Raw genomic sequence first — 23,644 nt, forward strand, 5'->3', positions numbered from 1 at the left:
CATCGTTCATCACTTGGGGTCCCACCACTTATACACTGACGGCTCCAAGTCGAGTGAATGTGTGGGTGCAAGTGTGTGGTCGACTGAATGTGCCCTCAGCTATCGGTTGCCGACTCATACATCTGTGTTTGTCATATTTTCAGATTCAAAATCAGCCCTTCAGGCAATTGCATCTTGCACTACGGTCTCTCACGAGATCCAGGGCAGCATCGTTAATAAGTTGCATTCATGCAACAAGTCATTCACGCTGATCTGGGTGCCTGGTCATTGTATCTACGGCAATGAGCAGGCTGACTTACTCGCAAAGTCGACTATATAGCTCGAGGAGACCTGGGGCGTTCCTCTTGATCTATGGTTGAGTTTCTTTCTCGGAAAGAAATCAATAAATCTTCTGTGGCAAGGTCAGTGGACCACATTAAATATTCGAACGTGTAAGCCGAACCTGGGCGACTGGGACACTGCCAACCATAATAGTCGCCTTGAGAAAAAAGTATTGACAAGATTACGACTTAATGCCACCATTTTAACTCATATGAAACCGTATATGGGAAGACGCTTCCCACCGCACTGTGACATCTGTGATGCGGTGTTATCTATCAGTCACATAATCCTGGGTTGTCGGCGATTTATTCGTGAACGTGCTTCACTTATAAATTACTGCGGCGCAGAAGACGTCCCCTTCACCCTTTCCACCATCCTGGGTGATGGGGATACTGTTATGACTGATAAATTGATGGCTTTCTTGAGAGAGACTGGACTGATCAGAGTGATGTGACTTTTTTACTATATGGTTATGGTTTTTATCAACTGTAAATATGTAAATATTGTACTATTAATTAGGGTAGACAATTGACGTATTTGAAATATATGATCTATTTCTAATATTGATGTCCCCTACACTAAACCCCGTTCCTCGCCTAACAGTCACCAGCTGATGAGTGCAAGTGTGCAATATAGAAAGGTATTGGGCACTTGCAGTCGATGGTGGTCTGTTGGGCGAGGTCCAACACTTTTTGTACATATTATGTAAATACATTATACCATCTTGTTTAAGTTGTCCTAATTAAGGCCGACAGCTGACGTATATGGAAATGTTCCTGACTCGTTTGGTTCTCTTTCATATATTGATGTCCCCTATATTAGGTTGTACCTTGACTGACAGTCACCAGGTGATGAATGTAGGTATGTAATGTAGAAAGGCATTACATATCTGGAGACAATGGTGTTCTCTTGGTCGAGGTATTTTTACCATCAGTGTAGGTTTAGCTATTTGTCCCTTTAGGATTTAGTATAGGTCAGCGATTTATATGTTAGGTGATTAGTTTTAGGGTCTTTAGATTAGGGTTTTCTTTACAAGTAATATAAGGTCTAAAAAATATAAACCCCCCCAAGAAAATAAAAAAAAAATAAAAAAATTTATTGTATACATATGTACAGTACGTGTGCATGAAAGTGTGTCTGTATATATACATGGAAGTGTGTGTAAATATATATATATATATATATATATATATATATATATATATATATATATATATATATATATATATATATATATATATATATATATGTGTGTGTGTGTGTGTGTGTGTGTGTGTGTGTGTGTGTGTGTGTGGCCTTAATGACCAAGAGCTTTGGCTCCAATAGTCGATAGGCCAAAAAAAAAAAAAATGTGTACTGTACATTTCTTGCAACGAGAGTAGCACAAAGAATATGCAATTCGACACTTTGTATTGAAACAAATGATTTCGACAGGCTACCCCTCTGACCTCTGTTTACCTGATTTTCCCTGACGTTACAGGTGTCGCCGCCAACTGACCACGTGGTGGTGATGGGAGACACGCCGCGGCCGTGGTGGGAGCGCTACCAACCCGTCTCCTACAAAATCGCCAGTAGGTCTGGGGACGAGGCCGCCTTTAGAGAGATGGTCGCCCGCTGTAACAACGTCGGGGTCAGGTGTGGTCATATGTCAGACTAAAATTATGTCACTCAAGTGAAATTTACATGAACTTGGAAACTGATCATACCCTCATACCCTCAAGTTTTCTTTGTGTGTGTGTGTGTGTGTGTGTGTGTGTGTGTGTGTGAATTTGTAATCCTCAGAGGTCACAGATATCAGTTTCGGGTGACATCATTTCGCCACCGTTGAGCAACTTTTGTAATTTGCATAAATCTAAGATTCCAATCACTAAAACTAAGTCATGAGAAAATGGTGCTAATTACTGATACCAGTGCGCAAGAAGGGCGATTCTAGTGCCTACATAGGGTTTTCATTGAGGCAGACCCATTTGCACTGAAGTTATCAGAAATAATTTCCCTTGTTACCGCTTAACAAAACAAATACGACTGTCATCAACCTTCGGTCAATATTAACAGTAATAATAACAATATTAGAAATCTAATAGAGTACATTTGAATAGAGCTTCTGATGTCTACGAAGGAATTTGCAGGTACGGTTGAGTCACTGAAGGAGTAAAGAATTATTGTGACTGTCAAATTAAAAAATAACATTTATTGAAAAAGATTTTTTTTTTTTTAAGACAAACATGAACACATCCTATAGATAATCCATATTAATTTACACCGGTGATTCATATTTTTTTTCCCCTGTTCGCACCCCTTTCAAATTACCAGACAGTTCTCACACCCCTACCCCAGTTTTATGAAAGAACGGTGCTTTTCTCACAGGTATCGAATAATATATCCATCATGGCTTTTAATATTTATCAGCAGTTTTACTTAACTGGCAACTAAGTGATTCATTATAAACGATGATTCATTCATATATTCATTGCGTGGTATGTTAAGAGATAATGCATGCCGCGCAAACTCAGTGACTATTGATTTATTTATTTTTTTTCCTCTAGTGTGGCACTGAACCTTGGCTTCTTCGTGCGAGTGATACCTGCATGTCGTGCTGAGTATCCAACCGATTTCTGCTTGTAGTTTTTATATGAAACAGGCACGATAATCCAGTTTTACTAAGATAAGCGGTCTCCAATGGCACCAGCACAGCGAGAACCTTTCTTGTTAGAAAGGATGGATTTCCAGCTAAGAAGTCCAGTACTACTCGAGATGGCTGTCGGTAAACTCCATTTGGATTGCATGATTGATTCTCAAATGATGAGATCTTCCTATATGTCACTGTCACCATCAGTGTTTTACTAATTTATCCGGAAGGCGTTATCACAGACTTGCGGCTTCCCACACAAAAAGCAGCCACTGAACGAAGTTTGCAGCATCTGCAGATGCATATTGTTGTTAACTCCATTTAGATTGCATGACTGATTCTCAAATGATGAGATCTTCCTATATGTCACTGTCACCATCAATGTCTTCCTAATTCATCCGGAGGGCACAAAAAGCAGCCACTGAATAAAGTTTGCAGCATATGCAGATGCACAACAATATTTGAAACAATATCAGGTTCCAAGAAAGCATCTACCGTGACTATTCCTCCAAGTGATGGAAAATTTACTAAAATTTCGAAAAGCAAGTCCTTCATTGAATGAAACCAGGTTCTCACTTTCAGTTGCAAAGTGAGTCATCTTCCCTCCAGAGGGCGACTGAGTTCCCTGAGAGCTGTGAATGAATTGGCCAAATATGCAAGCATTTGAAGAAACTTAGGGAATCAAAATAATCATCCAGGCTGTGTCCCAGTCCATGGAGAAACCGTAAAATTTCATCCCACTATTCAAACACATGATACCAAGCGGAAGCCACCTCATGTCTGTGTGTTCATGACTCCGTTCCTCGCCAAACAACTGAAGCAGTCGATGATTCAAAGCACGATCACGAATCATTTTCACAGCTTTCACACAAACATCCCAAATCTTCCATAGGTTTGGAGGCAATGGTCAGGAATTTCTTTTGTCGTCAATGCAGCGAACCCTGAACGGTTGCCCAGCAAGGTAGGTAACCCATCGGCACATGGAACCATGTTGAGATGGAGTTGGTGTCTTGTGAAGAATTCTATCTCTGTATGTCTATGGCCAGACATAAGGCGTGGCCACAAACAAATACATGTTTCCCTGTTCCCCGCCCTCCCCCAGTTTACCCCCTCCTCTCTCATATATATCTCTGCTCCATCCCTTCATCTCATTCTCGGTCTCCCCCTCCCTCTACCCCCTCCCCCTCCCTCACATACAGTCTCCTATCTATTGCCAGACGCCTCAATCCCGTTCGGGGTGGCCACAAACAAATCTCCTCCACGTCGCCTTGTCCCTCGCCATTTCACTTCCCGGCTCCCAACTCACACACCCCTCTCTCATATACCTCTCCACCCCATCCCTCCATCTCATCCTCGGCCTCCCCCTACCTCTTCCCCCCTCCACCTCACTCACATACACTCTCTTCGTCGGTCTTTCACCCTCCATCCTCTCCACATGGCCAAACCACCTTAGTGTATTCCTCCTAACGCCTTCTATCACATCCACATCCACACCACAACGCTCCTCTATATTCTCATTTGTCAGCCTGTCTCTCCATGTGACTCCACAGGCTCCTCTTAAATAACTCATTTTCACTGCTCTCACTCTTGACTTGTGTCCTTCCAGCAACGTCCAAGCTTCATTTCCATACGTTAGAGTTGGTATCACAATACTGCCATGTAGTAACTTTTTCACATCCATGCTCACTTCCCTGCTTCTTATCACTGCTTTCAAAGAACCAGCAACCTTTCTTCCCTGCTGTACCCTTTCAAGCACTTCACCCTCCAGACCTCCATCCTTACTCATCACACTACCCAAGTACTTAAACGTACTCACATTTTCCAATTCCTCACCATCCAACCTCGCTGTTTATTCACTGACTTCACCTCTCTCAGAGACCATCACTTTACTCTTCCCTACATTCACCTTTAGATTCCGTTTCTTACACACTCTCCCAGACTCATCCACCAAGCCTTGCAGCTCTCCTTCGTCTTCATTCAACAACACAGTATCATCTGCAAACAACAGTACAGGGAGTTTCCAAACACTACCCTCTCTCACCAGGGCCACTCCAACATCCACTACCCTACCCTGTACCTCTTTTATTACCCTATCCATGTACAGATTGAACAACCATGGAGACATGACACATCCCTGTTTCAACCCAACCTTCAAAGGGAAAAATTCACTCAGTTCACCATCCACACGCACTGCAGCCTTAGCACCATCATAAATACTCTTCACAGCATTCAGCAACTTCCCATCTGCTCCATATATTCTTAATACTTTCCACAATCCTTTTCTATCCACCCTGTCATATGCTTTCTCCAAATCACCACAGTGTATTTCTCCAAACGCTTTCTGTTACATTCACATCCACGCCACAACCTATCGTCATTTCCTCATTTGTCATTCTCTCTCCATATAACTCCACATGCTCCTCTCAAGTAACTCATTTCCATTACTTTCTTAGACTTAAACATTTGCACATTATTCGGAGAGACATCACTTATGCTGAGTATTCGTAAGGGATCCTTACTGGTCTTTATGGTGGACAAGCCTCCATTGCAGTGAATTACTATCAGAAATAATTCTGATTGGTCGTATTTGTTCACTTTACAATCACTCCAGTTTCGCTCTGAAGTATATCGTAGGTGTATAAATGAAAATAACAGTTTAAACAAACAGTCTCATACACACCTTAAACTCAGACAACTAATGAGTACGGTACCTGTTCTCTGCCAGTTAGAGTCTTGCCAAGAAACATCTTCCTTTGTGAGGCCTGTGCCTCTGCCCCTACATGTCTTTCTCCCATCTGATTTACCACCTTATGTTATATGTAAGCTCCTAGAATTACTGATTCCTTCAATATTAGAGGTCTTTCCTAAGCTGAGCGAATTCTTCAGGTAGCTGCGAGAACATACTCGGTAAAAGGGTTAACCTCAAATTAAGGCCATATTTCCCTAAACCTCAAATTCGTTATCAGTCACAATTTCAAACCTCAACTCAACATCAGCCTTACCGCTCTCCTAACCGTACTACCCCAAGCTCCACCACCTCAACCCACTTTCCACCCAACCTACCCAAGTGATTCGACAAAATCCTGTCTGTATACCGAGAGATACGTCACTGCTGGTTTCTGGATGCCTGCGTGCCCACCACGCCCTAGTTGCTTGCACAAACACCCTGGGGATCCCTTGCAAGTAAATATTAACTCCTCGAATCTGATGACATTCTTTTTAGATTATTCTTTCTACCATCAGAAGATTTCCTTCAGCTTTAACAGAATCTTTGTTGTGCACGGCTAGAAACAGTCTCCATTAGCTTCACATTACATTAATTTCCTAAGCTAAGTACAATCGTTTGGAAGTGGAAAGAATGAAATGGGTAATGCGTCGTTGGAGCTACGCACTGTCTTGGTGCAGGAAAACTGCCACCCTCCTCTACTTCAAGAGGACAGCTGTTCGGAACTTTCTGTTCAGTCGACGCAGGAAGATTAGGGTACCGTCGTGAGCCTGAATCTTTTATCTTTTCCAATAACCAATTCAGTTCGATGTCATAATTAATTATTTATATGCATACCATCAGTGTATTTTATTAACTTCTGTATAGACTTTCTGAAGTGGAGAAGTTAGGTATTGCTTTCATCAACTCATTCAGTACTAGAGATCCCCCCTAAGCTTAAGAGAAGTTGCCAGGTGGTAGCAAAGAATAATATAAGAAATATATACATTACCGAATGACGTACTGAATTTGTATTTTACTCAGGCTACCATCTAATGATTTTTATTCAGTTTAAAGGATGTCTTGTACTGACGACGTTAATATATCCTAAATCTAACCCCTGCAGTTCGAAAAGTCCCTAAACATGAATAATAGTCCGTTGGTAACTCAGTTTCAATAGAAAAAAATATATAGTTAACTAGACTGAATGAATGACCCAACATGCAATTCTTCCTCCCTTAACTACAGTTTTCAAATAGGAAGCCTCACCAGTACACTCCTCAAGACTGAACAGTACCTAACGCAGTGCTTAGGTATTTTGCCAGGGGCCAGTTTCAATGGAGTTCCTAACTCCTGCTATAATCGCTGCAGGGTAGACTTAGTCATCCCCCTCATTAGTTGTATTGTTGCTGTTGTTGTCAGAAAGTAGAAAGCTATTCTTTATTAGACATCGATCTTTTTTTTTTATAAAATGTTATTTTTTTTATTATAGTCAGAGGAAAAATGGTAAACTAGCCCAGCTAATGTACGTCACTGGGTGGCATGGCTGTAAGAAGAATTGTCAAATAATAACTAAGTTCAGGAGACGCATTAGTAAATAATAGCTACTGTATATCTGATTTAGTGAGGTGATGTTGTGGTCTCAGGTTTATCTGAACTTGAACCCGGTGGACTGCATGTTCAAGTAACCCTTCTTCTGTTGTGTATCCTCCTCCTTTCGGGGACAGAGACATTTATACCGAATAATCAGGTAGCGAAGCCGCCCAGTTTTATCGCTGGCACCGTGTGAAGGTGTCCTTCTCCAACACCAGTGAGGTAATAATGAAGCTGAATGAAAATAATTACTTCACCAGAGTCATACATGGACAGAGAGCGACAAAAAAGTAAATTTACCAAGTAAATCTGCATTTTTCATCGATTGTCAAGCCCTGGAGCAACTCCGTTGCAACTGTGCAAGTCAAGTTTTAGTGTCTCATGAGATGGGAACAAGTAATGAACTGCTCCTGTGTTGTGGCTTAATCTACAGGTATTTTCATATGGAAACATATTTTTTATTACGAACAGTATGACAGTACACACAGTTAGAATAAAATATCAAAATTTTTGTACTATTTGACTTTCAAAAATATTTTTATTATAATTAGTTTCTTTTTTCCTTTGATAAAAAATCGATTAAAATCATGTCATTATAATCGTTTGATTTTAATCATGCCTAATCTGGTTTCTGTAGTTTTTTTCTGTTTAAGTTGCTGCTGTTGTTGCTGCAGCCTCAGATTCACCTGAACGTGAACTCAGTGGACTCCAAGAAACCAGCCACCAACCACTTCATCTGGGAGCTCAAAGTGTTCTGTTGAATTTTATGTTGAAGGATTGTCTGTGTTGTGATAGTATGGTGCATGACAGTGTGTTGTGTTGTGTGGGCCTAGTCAGTTGTCTTTGAAGTGTGTTTTGCCATGGTTACAAGCAAGCGAGCGCAGCGACCTGAGCGAGCAACGTAGCGAAGCGATCAGCTGAGAAATGAGCGGCCAGACACGACTTGGCCCTGCCCGACACGTCATGGCCCGACTGCGATGGTTTTCAGAGGCTAATAACTTTTCTACCTATGTGAGGCAGAGAGCAAATTCTTTCAGCAGGTTGTAGATACATTCAATAAATTTTGTTTCAAGCTACATACATTTTCATGAGACCAAAGAAACCCCTTGGAATTCCGATTTTCCAAGGGAATGTACCCAGGGCTTCAATTGACATGTTCCACTATGAAATCAATTAAAAAAAGGTTTCTTGTTGTTGATTGCATGCGCGCGCGCGTGCGTGCGTGCGTGTGTGTGTGTGTGTGTGTGTGTGTGTGTGTGTGTGTGTGTGTGTGTGTGTGTGTGTGTGTGTGTGTGTGTGTGTGTGTGTGTGTGTGTGTGTGTGTGTGTGTGTGTGTGTGTGTGTGTGTGTGTGTGTGTGTGTGTGAGAGAGAGAGAGAGAGAGAGAATACATGAGAAAGTAAATATTTTAGCTCAATTATTCTTCTGTTATTCTTCAACTGCCTCACCAGAAAAGTTGAAAGTTTACACCAAGATGAAGTTACGATGACTTGCGCATGTGCTGTGCAACTGCTCGCTTGCTTGCTACGTGCTCACAAAGCACACTTCACAGGTACTGTACCAGGGCAGGATAATGGAAACATCTTATCCTGGTTATGGGTACTGGTGTCTCCCTGGATAAGGTATCATAAAGAGTGAATATCCGGTGGTGGTTCATGAATGATGTTACTTGGATGGGGGTTTTGGATGACTGTGGTGGGTAATCGTTTCTGCATGTGCTGGTGAGGCGTAATAGTGGATGGAGGAGGAGGAGGAGTAGAGATGTAATTATAGTATTCTGTGATCTGTTGGGAGGCTGTCCGCCTTTCGATTTCTTATGGTGGGAGGGTGACGCAACATAAGCTCACATGGGTGGAATCGGTCTTGAGCTGGAGTCGTAAACTGAGCACCTCTCATTGTCATGTGGTCTTCCAGTGGAAGTATTTTTGTTTTTTGATACAAGTGATCTGCGTTTGTGATCTGTGTGCATCCTTGTGTTATTCTTAGGGCTCTGTTCTGTTCTTACCTACCTAATTCTTCTTACCTAATTGTATCTTTACAGGAATGAGTCAAGCTCGTACTGTCCCGTGTCTTAAACCATATTTATCGTACATATCCTTAAATTTGTGAATTGTTTTGGCACACACTATTTCATTCGGTATGCATTCCATTGATCAATTGCTCTCTTTGGGAAACTGAATTTCCTTACGTCATTATCACCTCTCTTCTTATGCAGTTTTTTGCAGTGTCCTCTTGCTGATGCTTCTCCATACGTTAAGTAATCATTTATGTCTATTTTCTCCTTCCCTGATATGCACTTATATAGCATTATTATGTCACCTCTTTTCCTTCTCTCCTGTAGTGTTGGTAGATTCAATCTATTTAGTCTTTCTTCGTAGCTTAGGTCCCTTTAACTTGGTATCCATCTTGTAGCGGCCCTTTGAACTTTGTCAATCTTGTCTATGTGTTTTTTGAGATGAGGACTCCAGACTACTGATGCATATTCCAGGGTTGGTCTAATGAATGATGTTATTATCCTTCTTAGCATGTCTTCATTTATGTATGTGAATGCTATTCTCCTATTTGCAAGCAGTGTATACATGTTCCGTACCTTCTCGCTGATGTGGTCAGCCGGAGATAGTCTGTTATTGATAATCACACCTAGGTCCTCCTCTCTTTCTGATGTGTATAGGGTTTTATTTCCTAACGTATAATCCCAATCAGGTCTTCTTCCACTTTTACCAAACTTGATTACATGACACTTGTCAACATTGAATTCCATTTGCTTATTACTCCATTCACGAAGTTTATTTAATTCTTCTTGTAGCTCTTTACAAGAGTCTGTGTTAGTAATTCTTCTTTGTATTTTGCATCATCTGCAAACATATTCAGTGTGTGTGTGTGTGTGTGTGTGTGTGTGTGTGTGTGTGTGTGTGTGTGTGTGTGTGTGTGTGTGTGTGTGTTTGTGTGTGTTTAAGCTTTTCCATGCTTGTAGCAACAAAAATGGAGCTCAGTTTCTGCTCGTGTAATTCACTATCATTCCTTCAAACAATCATAAACTGTTTTCAGATATTCCTTCTTCTGCTCGAAGGTAGTGCCTGTGAGTGTACATGGCACTGAGCTTACCAGTTGCTTTTGCACTGATACTGTTTGTCTGTTGTGCAAAGATCATGTTAGTATCCAGTAATTGGTGTGTCTTTCTAGTGACTGGTTAAAGGAGAGCTGAGGGTGTGAGAGATTCGTGTTTGTCTGGATTGGGGAGGGTGATAGCTGACTTTGTTGGTGAAACAGTCATTCTGTTTTGTCTAAGGGAGCGATCTAGTGACTATAATTACAGTTAATCTGCTTGTTGCACAACTGTTGAGTGTTGTAAAGTTATTGCCACATCATTGACACAAAACAATACTATTGCTGAAGAAGGGGGAGTTGGTGAGTCTCTGGAGGAAAAAGTTAGAAACTGAGAATTAACCTGCCAGGTCCCGTTGATGTATGGGTACGTCACAACGTTTTGTCATGCTGAATCCCACTGATGTACCCATACGTTTTGCAATTGCGAGGTCCATCATTTACACATTTGTCAAACTTCGCATGTGATTTTTGGTGCGTATATGTGAGACACCTTCCTCTACCCACCGCCAAGTGGGGACACTGCCTTATCTCTCGTGACCTCTCCCCCCTCACACGCCATGTCTCGGCAACTCACCTGTTACCAGTGACCTGGCCAGTAAAGACATGTCACGCCATGATACGAAATTCATGGTGAGAGCGATTCCCCAATCAATGATGATTTGGAGGACAAAGATTACGTGATGCCAGAGGAAGAAACGAGCAGAAGTGATGAGGAGGTAATGTTGCCAAGGAAGGTGTGGTATGTTGATGTGTTCAGTGAGTGAAACAAAAGCTTATATCACCTACATTATTGTGTGAAAACCAATATATTCTTCTACTACATATAAATTCGTACCAGATGAACAAATATCTACCTATTCTGAGTGGTTTGCAATAGGTATCGCTACCACAGAAATGCAACACCTGCAGTGTGGCTCCAGGGAACACGATACCAAGTGTTTAACTCCTAAAACGCGGGGCGTCGCGTTTGTGACGCTCGCCAAAAAGGGACATAACGGCGGAGTCGCGTTTGCGATTCAAGTTAATTTTGAATAAATGCGGGCAAGGATGTTCCAGCTGGTATTGTCTACCAGTACCACCACCCTTTAGCTACAATTAGCATACTTTACCTTTGTACTACTGACCTCCATTGTTGCCAAGTATCGCATTTTTCCCCCCTCCCCCCCCACCACGGCCCGGCCAGCCTGGCTGTGATGCATGGCAGCGCTCTGACTGCTCAGAACTGTAAATCTGCGCTCTCCTCTCACAAGCAGTTTATGCTAATAGGAAACGCTTGTTTCCCCAGTTGTCACACTAGTTTTTTTTCGCACGGTTTGCCCCTGTTTAGCATCAGTTTACTGTAGGCTTTCAAAGTGACATTATGACGAGTTCTAGCTCTTCCAAGTCAGTGCGAGCGGCCGACAGGAACGAGAATAAAGCGACAGGCGTAAGGCAGAATAAAAAGTGCGCTGCTGTGATCTTTTGGGAAATAATATGATTGAAAATAATGTAGTATACGTGTTTTTACCTGTGAAAATGGAAATGTTTGTTAAGTGACGGGAAGACCACCGCCGCGCTGCATGTCGGCCGTATGCTTCGTTGATTTTAGCCTTATTTTCAGTGCTTGTTGTACAAATACAGATTCCAAACTACCTGTACATTGTAGTATAAAGTTTACTGTGACAGAATGAGGCTGTGGTAGAGGAGAAACCGGGTTGCTGGAGGTGTGAAAGTGAAGATTTTGTTACCCAACTTTGCAAGTCTCCACAAGTCCTTGGGTAGTCCACGAAGGCTCAACACCTGTCTCTGGAGAAAGTTAAATGTAAGTACTATCTGCCATACCAAGTATAATGTTCTAGGATTAATCTCTGATTTTTGGCTAATATTTTCCTACAGGTACTCAGACCGCGATACAACGCCGCCATCCGGGGGGGGGAGGTCGGCTGTCCATTGTCCGCGCATTAGGGGTTAAAGGGTCACCTGTTTAGGCCACTTCTAAGCTCAGGTGAGCACTTTTTTTTTGGTATTTACCAATGTTTCTCATAAAAAGAAGTTTTAGCTAAACAAATAAAACTTTTCGAAAATCTGCTGGGATGGGGGGGGGTCAGTGGTGAAAAATCAGTTGGGACACAGTGGGTTAAAGGCCTGAGTCCTATGAGGCACAGGTGGATAGTAGCCTATTCTGAAACTGGAACTTTGATTTTAGTTGAGCGCCTTGGCCTGTCTGCCTGAAAGGAATTTGGTCAGTCACTTTTCATTGTTGTCTTCAGTAATTTAGATTTTGCTGATCGGAATATGTCTTGGTCAGAGCTGGGCACCGCAGTCTAAAATTCAACTCCGTAATCGCAATTCCACAACCTCTGACCCTTACCTTCCACTACCGCAATTCTGCAATAAACTTGGAATGTGCAGTTTCTGCTATCTCAGTATGGCAACTGCAATCTAGTTTCACAATTTTCAATACAAAGTGCACAAATAGGGTAAAGCGATTGGTAATGTAGTGAATTACTGTATTGATAATCTATTTATGACATTAATTTTCCACAGTGACACTCAGTCACTGTGACCCTCACTACTCACTCGTGACTTCGTTCATAACTTTACAAAAATAATATTACAAGGAAAAGAAATAGCCTTTGCGCCACTTGTGAAAATCAATCTGACCAGCAGCAGAATGCAGTGCATAGATCTTAAATAGTTAATTCATAGAGATGTGCTTACTCTTCAAGATAATAACTCAGTAAGACCATTAAAAAAAAAAAAAAAAAGTATTTTCAGTGATCACCATTACATTAGCCCTTAAGATCATCATCTGTCAAATTGTTGAACAGCTGTGCATGACCCATCAAACTTAAAATGCATGGGCCAGTATTGTTCCTGTGCTGGCACTTCGACCTTTAATATGTTTGTGCAATGATGTAAACTCTGGCTTCCGAAGTTGGTCCAACTTATATCAGTTATCCATTAGCACTGCGGGATGTATCAGTACAATACAGGATTTGTAATGGGCCAATGATGGGAGCTTTAACTGTACCTTAACCCGCCGCGAGCCGGCCACTTCAAGCCCTAAGTGTCACCCCTGTGATAGCCAATTTTTTTTTTTTTTTTTTAATGCTAAAATGATAGATTTTGATATGGAAAAAAAACGAATATGACCATAAAAACATAACTCACCGGAGGCTGAAAGTGCGTTTATTGTAGTCCCTTCGGCCGCCCGCAGATGTGAGCGAGTGGGGAATCTCCAGTGGCGGTGAGAGAAAACCCGTTTTCTATGCAAGGTAAACTCAGGTATTCTCGCCAACGTGACTCAGGGAAGGTATAGGAATGGTCTTAACACTTTTCTGTCCACTTCACACCCACAAAAAAAAAAATCTAATTTAATAAAGAAATCGCGTTTTGGGGGGCAAAAAATCACTTACTTATGCAACACTATACGTATCACTGTGAATGCATTGTCTTACAGTTAGAGAAAATATGCATAACTTGACTTCACAATGTACAGCCCTTTCACTTAAAGTAAATTATTTACAACATGCCTTCAGTATACACAGACATTACCAGAATATTTTTGATCATCTCACTGTGAATACATCGTCTAACACTGACAAGAACATACGTAAAACTTTACTCCACAACGTTCAGTCCTTACACTTACGAGAAAATATTTACAATATGTCATCACTGTATGCAGTACTTACAACACTTTCTGAGCGTCTTCTTTCGTATTTACAACACTTTTTGAGCATCTTTTTATTGCTCGTCATTACCACACTATTGTTTGTCAATAGTTAGTGAGAGTGTGGTACTCCTCGAAGCATGGATATACACACAGTCCTACATCACACTCTGCACACATATGCCTTGAGTTCTTCCGCTGAGTACGTGGCCTTACAGTGCTGTTTGCACACATGTGACACCTCCATTGGGGATTCTGACGTGTTCCACTTGGAGGGACGATTTTGGGGAAGTGTCTAGAGGTGAGGCGGAGAGGTGTGGCAGCGGTGTGGCAGTGGCGAGCAGTATCTTCCCCATATTCTCCCACTATTTCCCGCACCAGCTTGCGAATATAGCCCTCGAAGGTCTCCTTGATGCCAGTGGTATGTGCGTGGAGATAGTGAGCATTGAGGACAGTGATGTCGAGGAGATGGAAGAATAATTTTTTTATACCACTTCATCGTGGGCCTGTCACGGTCAACACTGGAAATCATGGCGTCTGATTGATCCACCTGTCGCATATTCACATTGTACGCCAAGACAGGTTCTGGTTTCCATACGTGGCGCCGCACTTCTGCCCTGTAATCCACACTGTCTGTGCAGTGTACAAGGGACCGATGAACATACTAGAGGAGGAATACTCCGCGGTTGTGGTGCCATGCTGTTGCGAGGATATTATGTGATTTGTAAAAAACAACCTCGTTTTTCTGAAGCTTCCTCCCCACCTTCACCATGTGCCGACGATTCTTCTTTACAGTGCCGCACAGACCAGTTTCCTGCAGGTGAAGATACCTGGCAAGAAGGGGGCTTGTGTACCAATTATTGAGGTATAAGACTTGCCCATGATGAAGGTATTCCTCGATCACTGTTTTTACCACAGCCCTTGAGAGTCCCAAACTTCTCTCTTCTGTGATGTCCGTCTGAACACCTGTGTACAGGACTATGTCCTGCACATACCCAGTCTTACAGTCGCACATCACAAAGACTTTGAAGCCAAACCTGTGTCTTTTGCTGGGGATATACTGACAATAAGCAATATTACCTCTCCATAGCACTAGACTCACGTCTATGACAAGGTCTCGATATGGAGAGAAGGAGGTACAGAATTTCTCTCAAACGTAATCAAAAACCAGATGTATCCTCCTTATCCTGTCCATGTTGTTTGCGTTAGCAGGGTCAAGGGTGTCAAAAAAATGAAGGCGGCTCAGGATGTACTGAAAACGATTCCTTCCCATCACCTTGCCAAACAATGGTGTCACCATTACTAGATCCACAGTCCAATACAAGGGAAGCTGATTTTTTTTCAATATCCCCATCAAAAGCACAAGTGCTAGGAACACATACATTTCACCCAGGGTCACTTCAGGTTCAAACAATCGGCTGTGTCTGTCTGTGTTGTTCCCCCACGTTCAAATGCAGCAAAGGCGTTGGTCAGGGCCTCAATCTTCAAAACAAACTCCACAGGAAAGTAGTTACTGAAAAAGTCAAGCCTACTGGAGGTATGGTGAAGTTCAGGGACACTACATCCGGCTTCATTTTCGTGGGTGAACGGGTGAATGTGGGGGACAAAGTCACTACCGTCCTCCCACTCCCACGTCGTTTCCCCATCATCATCATCGCCTCCATGTTCCCCAGGCTGTGGGGAAGCATGGGGAAGTGTGGGGAATGGGGGAAGAGTTTCAAGTGAGGTGCTGGGTGTGGGGAAGGCGGGAAGACTTTGTCCTGAAGTGCTGGGCTGAGCTGGGTCACGTGGGGGCAAGGGAGAGCGCAGGCAAGATGAGTCACTCTCACCCAACAATGGAACACTCCAAAATCTTCCACGCTTCCTCCCCATACTTTCCTCCTCACATGGTGAAATCCTTTGCCTCCCCAACCACCCCTCAACTGCAAGACTACCTTCCGCCTCCCTTTCCTCATCATCATCATGACGTGCAAAATGACGTGCAGGTGGCCTCCTACCACGTGTTGCCCTAGTGTAGCCCACATACCTGGATTTTCTAGGTGAGGGAATTTTGTCATCACTACTACTTTCCTCCTTAGGCTGGATGTAGTCCTTATCATGCATGTTGTCATCCTCCAAATCACTTTCCCCAGTGTAGGGAACCCTCAGGAGGTCCTGAATCTCCTCGTCAGAGAGACAGCGGTGAAACATCACTGCACTGTATGACTGACACAAGCAAAGTGAGGCAGAGCGAGCATGGGGTGGGAGGGGGTAGGTGTATGGGCCAGGCTGCCTGAGGGCAGATAGAGGAAGGGTTGCCCTACAAGCACACCAATTTTTTTGCACCTAGCTTGAAAATTGCATTCACAATGAATTTTTGAAATCGAGACCATTTTAAAATGGCACTGGCACTGAGCACACAATTATGTCAGACCATTTTAAAATGGCACTGGCACGGAGCGGGTTAATCGGGTGTATGTAATAGGACCAGTTTACAAAAGTCAGTGTGTCTGGACATCTCAAAATTAATGAATCTTGAAAATGACTTTTTCTTCCTTTGAGGGAATGACAGTGTAAACTTTTAGACTTTAAACTCTTAAAAAAAAAAAAATCAGGATTCAAACCTTCGTCCTGTGAATGCCTACAGTACAGTCCACATATCTGATAGCTGATTCAAAGAGTGGAAAGTCTCTGCAACACTGATCTCACCCAGGTTACATACTGTTACGTCCCCATCCTACACTGCCACAGGCTCCAACAGCAGTAGTTCAGTACAGAAAGGATGTTGCGCAGTGAGTTGGGCTTCCTATGGTCAGCCTTTAGGTGTACAGTACGCAAGATCAGCTGAGGCGTTGTAAATAAACACTGGCTTCTTACGCTCACTGTCTTTATTTTCTAAATAATTACACTGAATGCTTTTCAACTTCACTTCACTATTCTCACAAGCACTGGAGCTACACAAACTTTACTAACTGCAATTGTGTTTAACCCTCTGAGGCATGTTGACGTGAATCGCGTTCTTTGTGGTTTGGTATATAAATGCATGAACATGCGAATCGCGTTGTTAAGCAGAAAAAATGCCATCAAAAGGAATGTTTTTGGCTGATTTGCATCAAATTTTGGTGTGTTCTAGTGGGTGCATCTCTCTTCCTGGGTAAACACTTGGCAACACTGTGACTGCTCTGATGAGGCAATGTGCAGCAGAAAAACCTCAGTATCTCATGACCAGGCAGGCTGAATGGTAGCGTTGCTGTCCGTCGTCCCTTTAAATCCACCATGGTCCCCCTCCCACCCAAGGCAGAAGCCATTATTGAAATATTGTGATTGTACAGTGTTTTTTACTATAATGTGAAGTGATTGTGTCTATGGAACATAAATATATTGTTTGTAAAACACTGGGGTCCATTATCAGCCATTAGGCTTAGAGGCAGGAGTGTTGTTAGTTATAACGGGGTTTCCACTCTGCTACACCCTGCCCGTAAATGATGTGAGTATTTTGTCTTTATAATGAAGCCAGTACTTATATTTTGTGAAACATATAGTGCCTGGATTAGTGAAATAACTGACCTACCATAGCAGGCATTATGTATGCCATAGAGATATGCCATAGTCGCTAAGGAAACAAGCGGTCACATACACCATAGAGTCAGAAACAGAATAATAGAGGAGGTTGGGATGGAATCATGTGATAGTGTTTTATATTGCATATGGTTCAGTGTGAAATATACATATAAAACAGTGCGGTGAATATTCGTCAAGAAATATTGCGTGCATTGACTGACTTACCTCAAACCTAGCACAAGTATCAGAGACAACAAATACGCCATACAATCACAGACCTCAGTGAAAAGGTATTGTACCAATCTCAGACAGTGCAATATTGCGTATGGTCTAGTGTGAAACATACAAATAAAATAGTGCACTGAGTGTTCCCCGAGAAATATTGCATGCATTGCCCGACTTAGCAAAAACCTAGTACAAGGATCAGAGACAAGAAATATGCCACACATATATATGTATGTCGTGCAGCGAATGTTCTTGGAGAAATCTATTGTGTGCATTGCGCATTGCATGTGTAGTGCAAGAAGGAGAGAACAAAATACACCCCCCCCACACACACACACACAGAAAAGGAAAATCATGTGTTACTAATCTGTTGAGCTACTATGACAGAGTAACAAACACAATACAGGAAAGAGAAGGATGGGTGGACAGTATCTATTTAGATTTCAAGAAAGCATTTGACACAGTACCACACCAAAGACTCTTATGGAAACTGTACCATCAAGGAGGAATTCGAGGCAAACTGTTTTGTTGGATGCATGATTTTCTCATAAAAAGAGAAATGAGAACAGTACTAAGGGGAAACTACTCATCATGGAAAGAAGTGACTAGTGGAGTACCACAAGGTTCAGTGCTGGCACCAATCATGTTTTTAGTGTATAAAAATGATATAAACAGTAACACTGGAAATGAAAGCTATCTGAATATGTTTGCAGATGATGCAAAAATACAAAGGAGACTTATTAACACAGACTCTTGTAAAGAGCTACAAGAAGAATTAAATAAACTTCATGAATGGAGTAGTACATGGCAAATGGAATTCAATGTGGACAAGTATCATGTAATCAAGTTTGGTAAAAGTGGAAAAAGACCTGATTGGGATTATACGTTAGGAAATAAAACCCTATACACATCAGAAAGAGAGGAGGACCTAGGTGTGATTATCAATAACAGACTATCTCCGGCTGACCACATCAGCAAGAAGGTACGGAACATGTACAGTATACACTGCTTGCAAATATGAGAATAGCATTCACATACTTAAATGAAGACATGCTAAGAAGGATAATAACATCATTCATTAGACCAACCCTGGAGTATGCATCAGTAGTCTGGAGTCCTCATCCCAAAAAGCACATAGACAAGATTGAGAAAGTTCAAAGGGTCGCTACAAGATAGATACCAAACTTAAGGGATCTAAGCTACGAAGAAAGACTAAATAAACTGAATCTACCAACACTACAGGAGCGAAGGAAAAGAGGTGACATGATAATGCTATATAAATGCATATCAGGGAAGGAGAAAATAGACATAAATGATTACTTAACATATGGGAAAGCATCAGCAAGAGGACACTGCAAAAAACTGCATAAGAAGAGAGGTGATAAAGACGTAAGGAAATTCAGTTTCCCAAACAGAGCAATTGATCAATGGAATGCACTACCGAATGAAACAGTGTGTGCCAAAACAATTCACAAATTTAAGGATATGTACAATAAATATGGTTTAAGACACGGGACAGTACGAGCTTGACTCATTCCTGTAAAGATACAATTAGGTAAGAACAATTTGGTAAGAACTACATAACTCCTCGTCCTCAAACCCCTCAAAGTTCTGCCAACATCTCAACACCTCTGGAGGAAGTGAGTTATCCGTATTTTGTTTATTTGTATATTGACCTATTTCTATATTTTTGTATTTTTTACACAAATAAGTGCTAGTTTTTACATATACACATATGAGATGGAAGAAAGTTCAGCTTCAGTATCACTACCTAGCAAAAAGACTGGTGGTCATGTTGAGTTTCTGAGTACTGTAAAAAAAAAGCTGATGATATTTTACATGTATACTTTGAGTAAAAAAAGAAAATTAAAAAAATTAACAAACAAAAATATGTAGATGTAGGTGAGGCAGGGAAAGGGAGTGTTTTTATCCTGCTTCTGGGCGAGGAGGAGTATTCTATGTTTGTCATCCATTTACTCGATAACTATTAGATGTATCAATTTCCTGTAAGAACCATGATAAAGATCAGTGAATTCTACGTATGTAAAGGACGTAACAATGTACGTATCTCTGATGAAAAGTCGTTGTTACATAGGCGGGAATATAAAGGTTATTGTGAGCATATGACAAAAGTGCAGCACAGCCGTAAGTACCCAGTAGTTTTATGCGATTTACTTGGTAACTATGAGGCCTATCAAAAATCGACGTGGCCCATGAGAAAGCTCATGAAATTCTTCACAAGCTTATGAAATAAAAGCATAATGTATGTGAGAAAACTTTTGCAGAAAAGCTCCCTTTTTTTTCTCTCTCTCAAAAAATGGCTTTCAGTTTTTGGCTATTTTCTCGAAAACTACAAATCTTATCATAACCGGACTTTCCCATAAGAAATATGATAAAATTCTCTATCAAAACTTCTAATAACATTTTTCTGTATGATGGAAAACATTCGACTTAGGATGTTGGGAAGTGATTTTGACATTCAGAAATGTTTATTCACGTTGGCTTAATATACTTTTATTCGTTTTTTTTTTTTTTTTTCGCTTATCGGCTAGAACAACATCAGTGAATAAGACATGTAGGTTTCGTGGCAATATATAGAGGTTTGGGTGGCGAAAATAAGGCGAGAATACTGTACGTGTTTTCAACGGCGCGTGGGTGGGCTGGAGGGGTGGGAGTTGGAGTAAAATTGTGTCGACAAAACTTATAAAACTTATGCGTGCCCAAGAGGATTAATGCTTGACAACACTTCACTATTTTCACAAGTACCAATGATATACACACTTCAATAACACTTCACTGTTTGCCAACAGCATTTCACTGTTTTCACAAGTACCGAAAATAGACAAACTTCACTGACACTGCACTACACTCAAACTGAACTGAAAACCGACTGAACTTATAGTCTCCTTCCCATCCTTATAAAGTCTTACATTACTCTAGAAATTTCTCCATTTCTCCACGGTTCCAGTGTATTCCAGTGAGAGAGCACAGTTACAACAGTTACCAACTCAGAGACATCCAAATCATGCCAGAGTTTTCTTACATTACATAACACTCTAAATCATTTACCATACAAACTTAAATTAAATTACATAATTGAACAATCACATAAATAAAACATTATGAAGAAAAGGAGCACAAAAATTGATGCATAACTTAAACAACTACTGTATGCTCACAAACATCAGGCAAACTGGCAACTTTGACTTGTACCAGAAGTACCGTAAACATTGGGAATCAGTGAGAAACTTCGAGATTACTTAACTACCAAATCCTGATTCTTTTACACTACCCCCACCCTAGTTTGTTGTCGACCCAACGAAACTACTCAATACACTATAAAACATAAACCTTAATCTAACTATATACAAAAAAATCCTTCAACTTATCAGGTCTTGTGCTATGCCACTTCCAACGACGTCCTTGTTCCTCTACACAGTCCACTACTCCAGGAAGGTCTTGGTCCTCTTCCTAATTCACTTCTTCTCTTGGGAAACTGTCACCATCCTCTTGCACTTCAGTTCCTTGGTCCTCTTCAACATCCTCGGCTGTGGGAGAGCACGAATCCTTGGAGATGTCCCAACTGTACTGTCCTAGCCCATTGTACTGCCACAGATGATTCACGTGTACCACTTTTGGGCGAGACTTCCTGCCTCCCCGAATCTGAAACATTACGTATGATAGGGGGTTCAACACAGTGTAAGGCCTGTCTCATGGGCTCTGCACCTTTGGTGACTGTCCCTTCTTTTGCTGAGGATTGTATAACCAAACTGTCACCATCGTTGAAGCTCACCTCACTTGTCTTGGCATCATACTTGCACTTCATCACCTCTCACGAAAACTTAAGGGCTCCTCGCACTTGATGATGTACCGCAGCCAGCCTTTCCTGAAGATGCTTTACATAGCTGGATGTGCCTGTAGGCCCTTCACCAGGTGACCTTCCCACTAACAAGTAAACAGGTAAGCATAACTTGTGGCCCAACATCAGTTTTGCAGGTGTGTAGCCTGTAGACTCATGGGATGCAGACCGATATCCCATCAACAATGTAGGTAATTTCTGGTCACATATTGTCTGTCCCTCTACACAATACTTGGGCAGTTCTTGTCCTAGGGTCCAGATGAATTTCTTCACCATCCCATCTGACTGTGGCCTTAGTGGGGTCGTCCTGGTCTTCTTGATCTCCAATAGCCTGCAGCATTCACGGAACACAGCAGACTCGGAATTTCTACCTTGGTCTGAATGTAGCTCTTGTGGAATCCCCAAATGACAGAAGAACTGGTCAACTTCCAACTGAGCAACAGTAGCAGCCTCTTGATCGGGGATGGTGTAGGATTCTGGCCATTTTGTGAAGTAGTCCATGGCAACACATATATACCGGTTTCCTCCTTCATTGAGCGGCAGAGGTCCAGCAATGTCCACTGTGACTCATTCCATCGGTGCACTCACTTGACACAGCTGGAAAGGGGCACAACCACGTTTATTGGGTCCCTTCATGGCACAGCATACATCACAGTTCCAACACAACTCTTCAACATCCTGATGCATGCCAGTCTAGTAGAACCTCTGTCGCCTCTGGCATAGAGTTTTCTTCACTCCCAGGTGCCCACTAGTGATCTGGTTATGGGACTCATCCAAGATCTTGGACCTCATCGTCTTCTGAACCACCAGTTGCCAATACTTGCTGAGGCCATTGGGTGTCTCCCACTTGTGCTCCAGTAGTCCGTTGTTCAAATGAAGAATGTCCCACTGACTCCAGTAGCTCTTGGTCGCATGGCTTAACCTGGAAACTTCTTCCCAAGATGGTCGCACTGTACTCCACTGCAGCCACTCTAGCACTGGTTGTAAATCTGCATCCTCCACATCTGACTCAGAATTTCCATTGCAGCACCCTTCAGGCTAGTCGCAAGCTGTACTGCCCTTTCATGCTGCTGCTGCTCTAGCTTGGCATCTACTTCCTCCTTAAGCGGTTGCTGTTTTTCCTTCATTTCCTCCATGAAAGCATCTAACTGTCCTTGCATCCTCAGTTGTAATTCCCTCTGTTGCTCCTCTGATGCCTCTTGAAGTTGTTCATATCGTTCATTGTGTTCTCCATGTTGTGCATCTACTTGTTCCCTCTGTGTCTTCAATGGTATACTTTGTGCCTGTAATTGTTCTTTGATTTCTTTCTGTCCTTCATTCAGTGCCTGTAATTGCTTCACAATTGTCGCCAGGGACATTTCCTCCTCCTGCCCCGCTCGAGACCTTGTCTGCACACCTTCTGTTTCCATGGCGAAGGTTAGATTCACTGCAGCACTTAAATTATCCCACTCCTGATATAAGTGTTACATCCACATCCCACATTGCCAAGGCTCCAGCAGCAGTAGTTCAGTACAGGAAGGACATTGCCCAGTGAGTTGTTCTTCCTATGATCAGCCTTTAGGTGTTCAGTACACAAGATCAGCTGAGGCACTGTAAATAAACACTGGCTTCTTAAGTTCGCTGTCTTTATTTTCCAGATAATTACACTGAATGCTTTCCAACTTCACTTCATTATTGTCACAAGCACTGGAGCTATACATACTTTACTAACTGCAATTGCACTTAAGCTTGACAACACTTCACTATTTTCACAAGTACCGAAAATATACCAACTTCACTAACACTGCACTATACTCAAACTGAACTGAAGACCAACTGAACTTACTCTAGTCTCTTCCCCAACCTTATATAGCCTTACATTACTCTAGAAACTTCTACATATCTCCACGGTTCTGGTGTTTTACAGAGACAGAACACGGTTACAACAGTTGCCAACTTGGAGACATCCAAAACGTGCCAGAATTTTCTTACATAGTCTAAATCATTTACCATACAAACTTAAATTACATAA

At 41.9% G+C, this 23,644-nt stretch overlaps 1 protein-coding gene across 1 annotated transcript in view; it reads left to right on the forward strand.

Annotated features, from left to right (window-relative positions):
- Window positions 1–23,644, forward strand: part of LOC145392105 (alpha-amylase 2-like) — a 230,703-nt gene that overhangs the window by 125,940 nt on the left and 81,119 nt on the right. Inside the window, exon 4 of the mRNA XM_080266559.1 lies at window positions 1,802–1,956. Within this exon, the coding sequence (XP_080122685.1) occupies window positions 1,802–1,956 (155 nt within the window). The remainder of the gene's footprint in view (window positions 1–1,801; window positions 1,957–23,644) is intronic.

The sequence above is a fragment of the Coenobita brevimanus genome, chromosome 21 (assembly GCF_032717465.1).
Source record: "Coenobita brevimanus isolate Jiangsu-jjx chromosome 21, ASM3271746v2, whole genome shotgun sequence".
Lineage (NCBI taxonomy): Eukaryota > Metazoa > Arthropoda > Malacostraca > Decapoda > Coenobitidae > Coenobita > Coenobita brevimanus.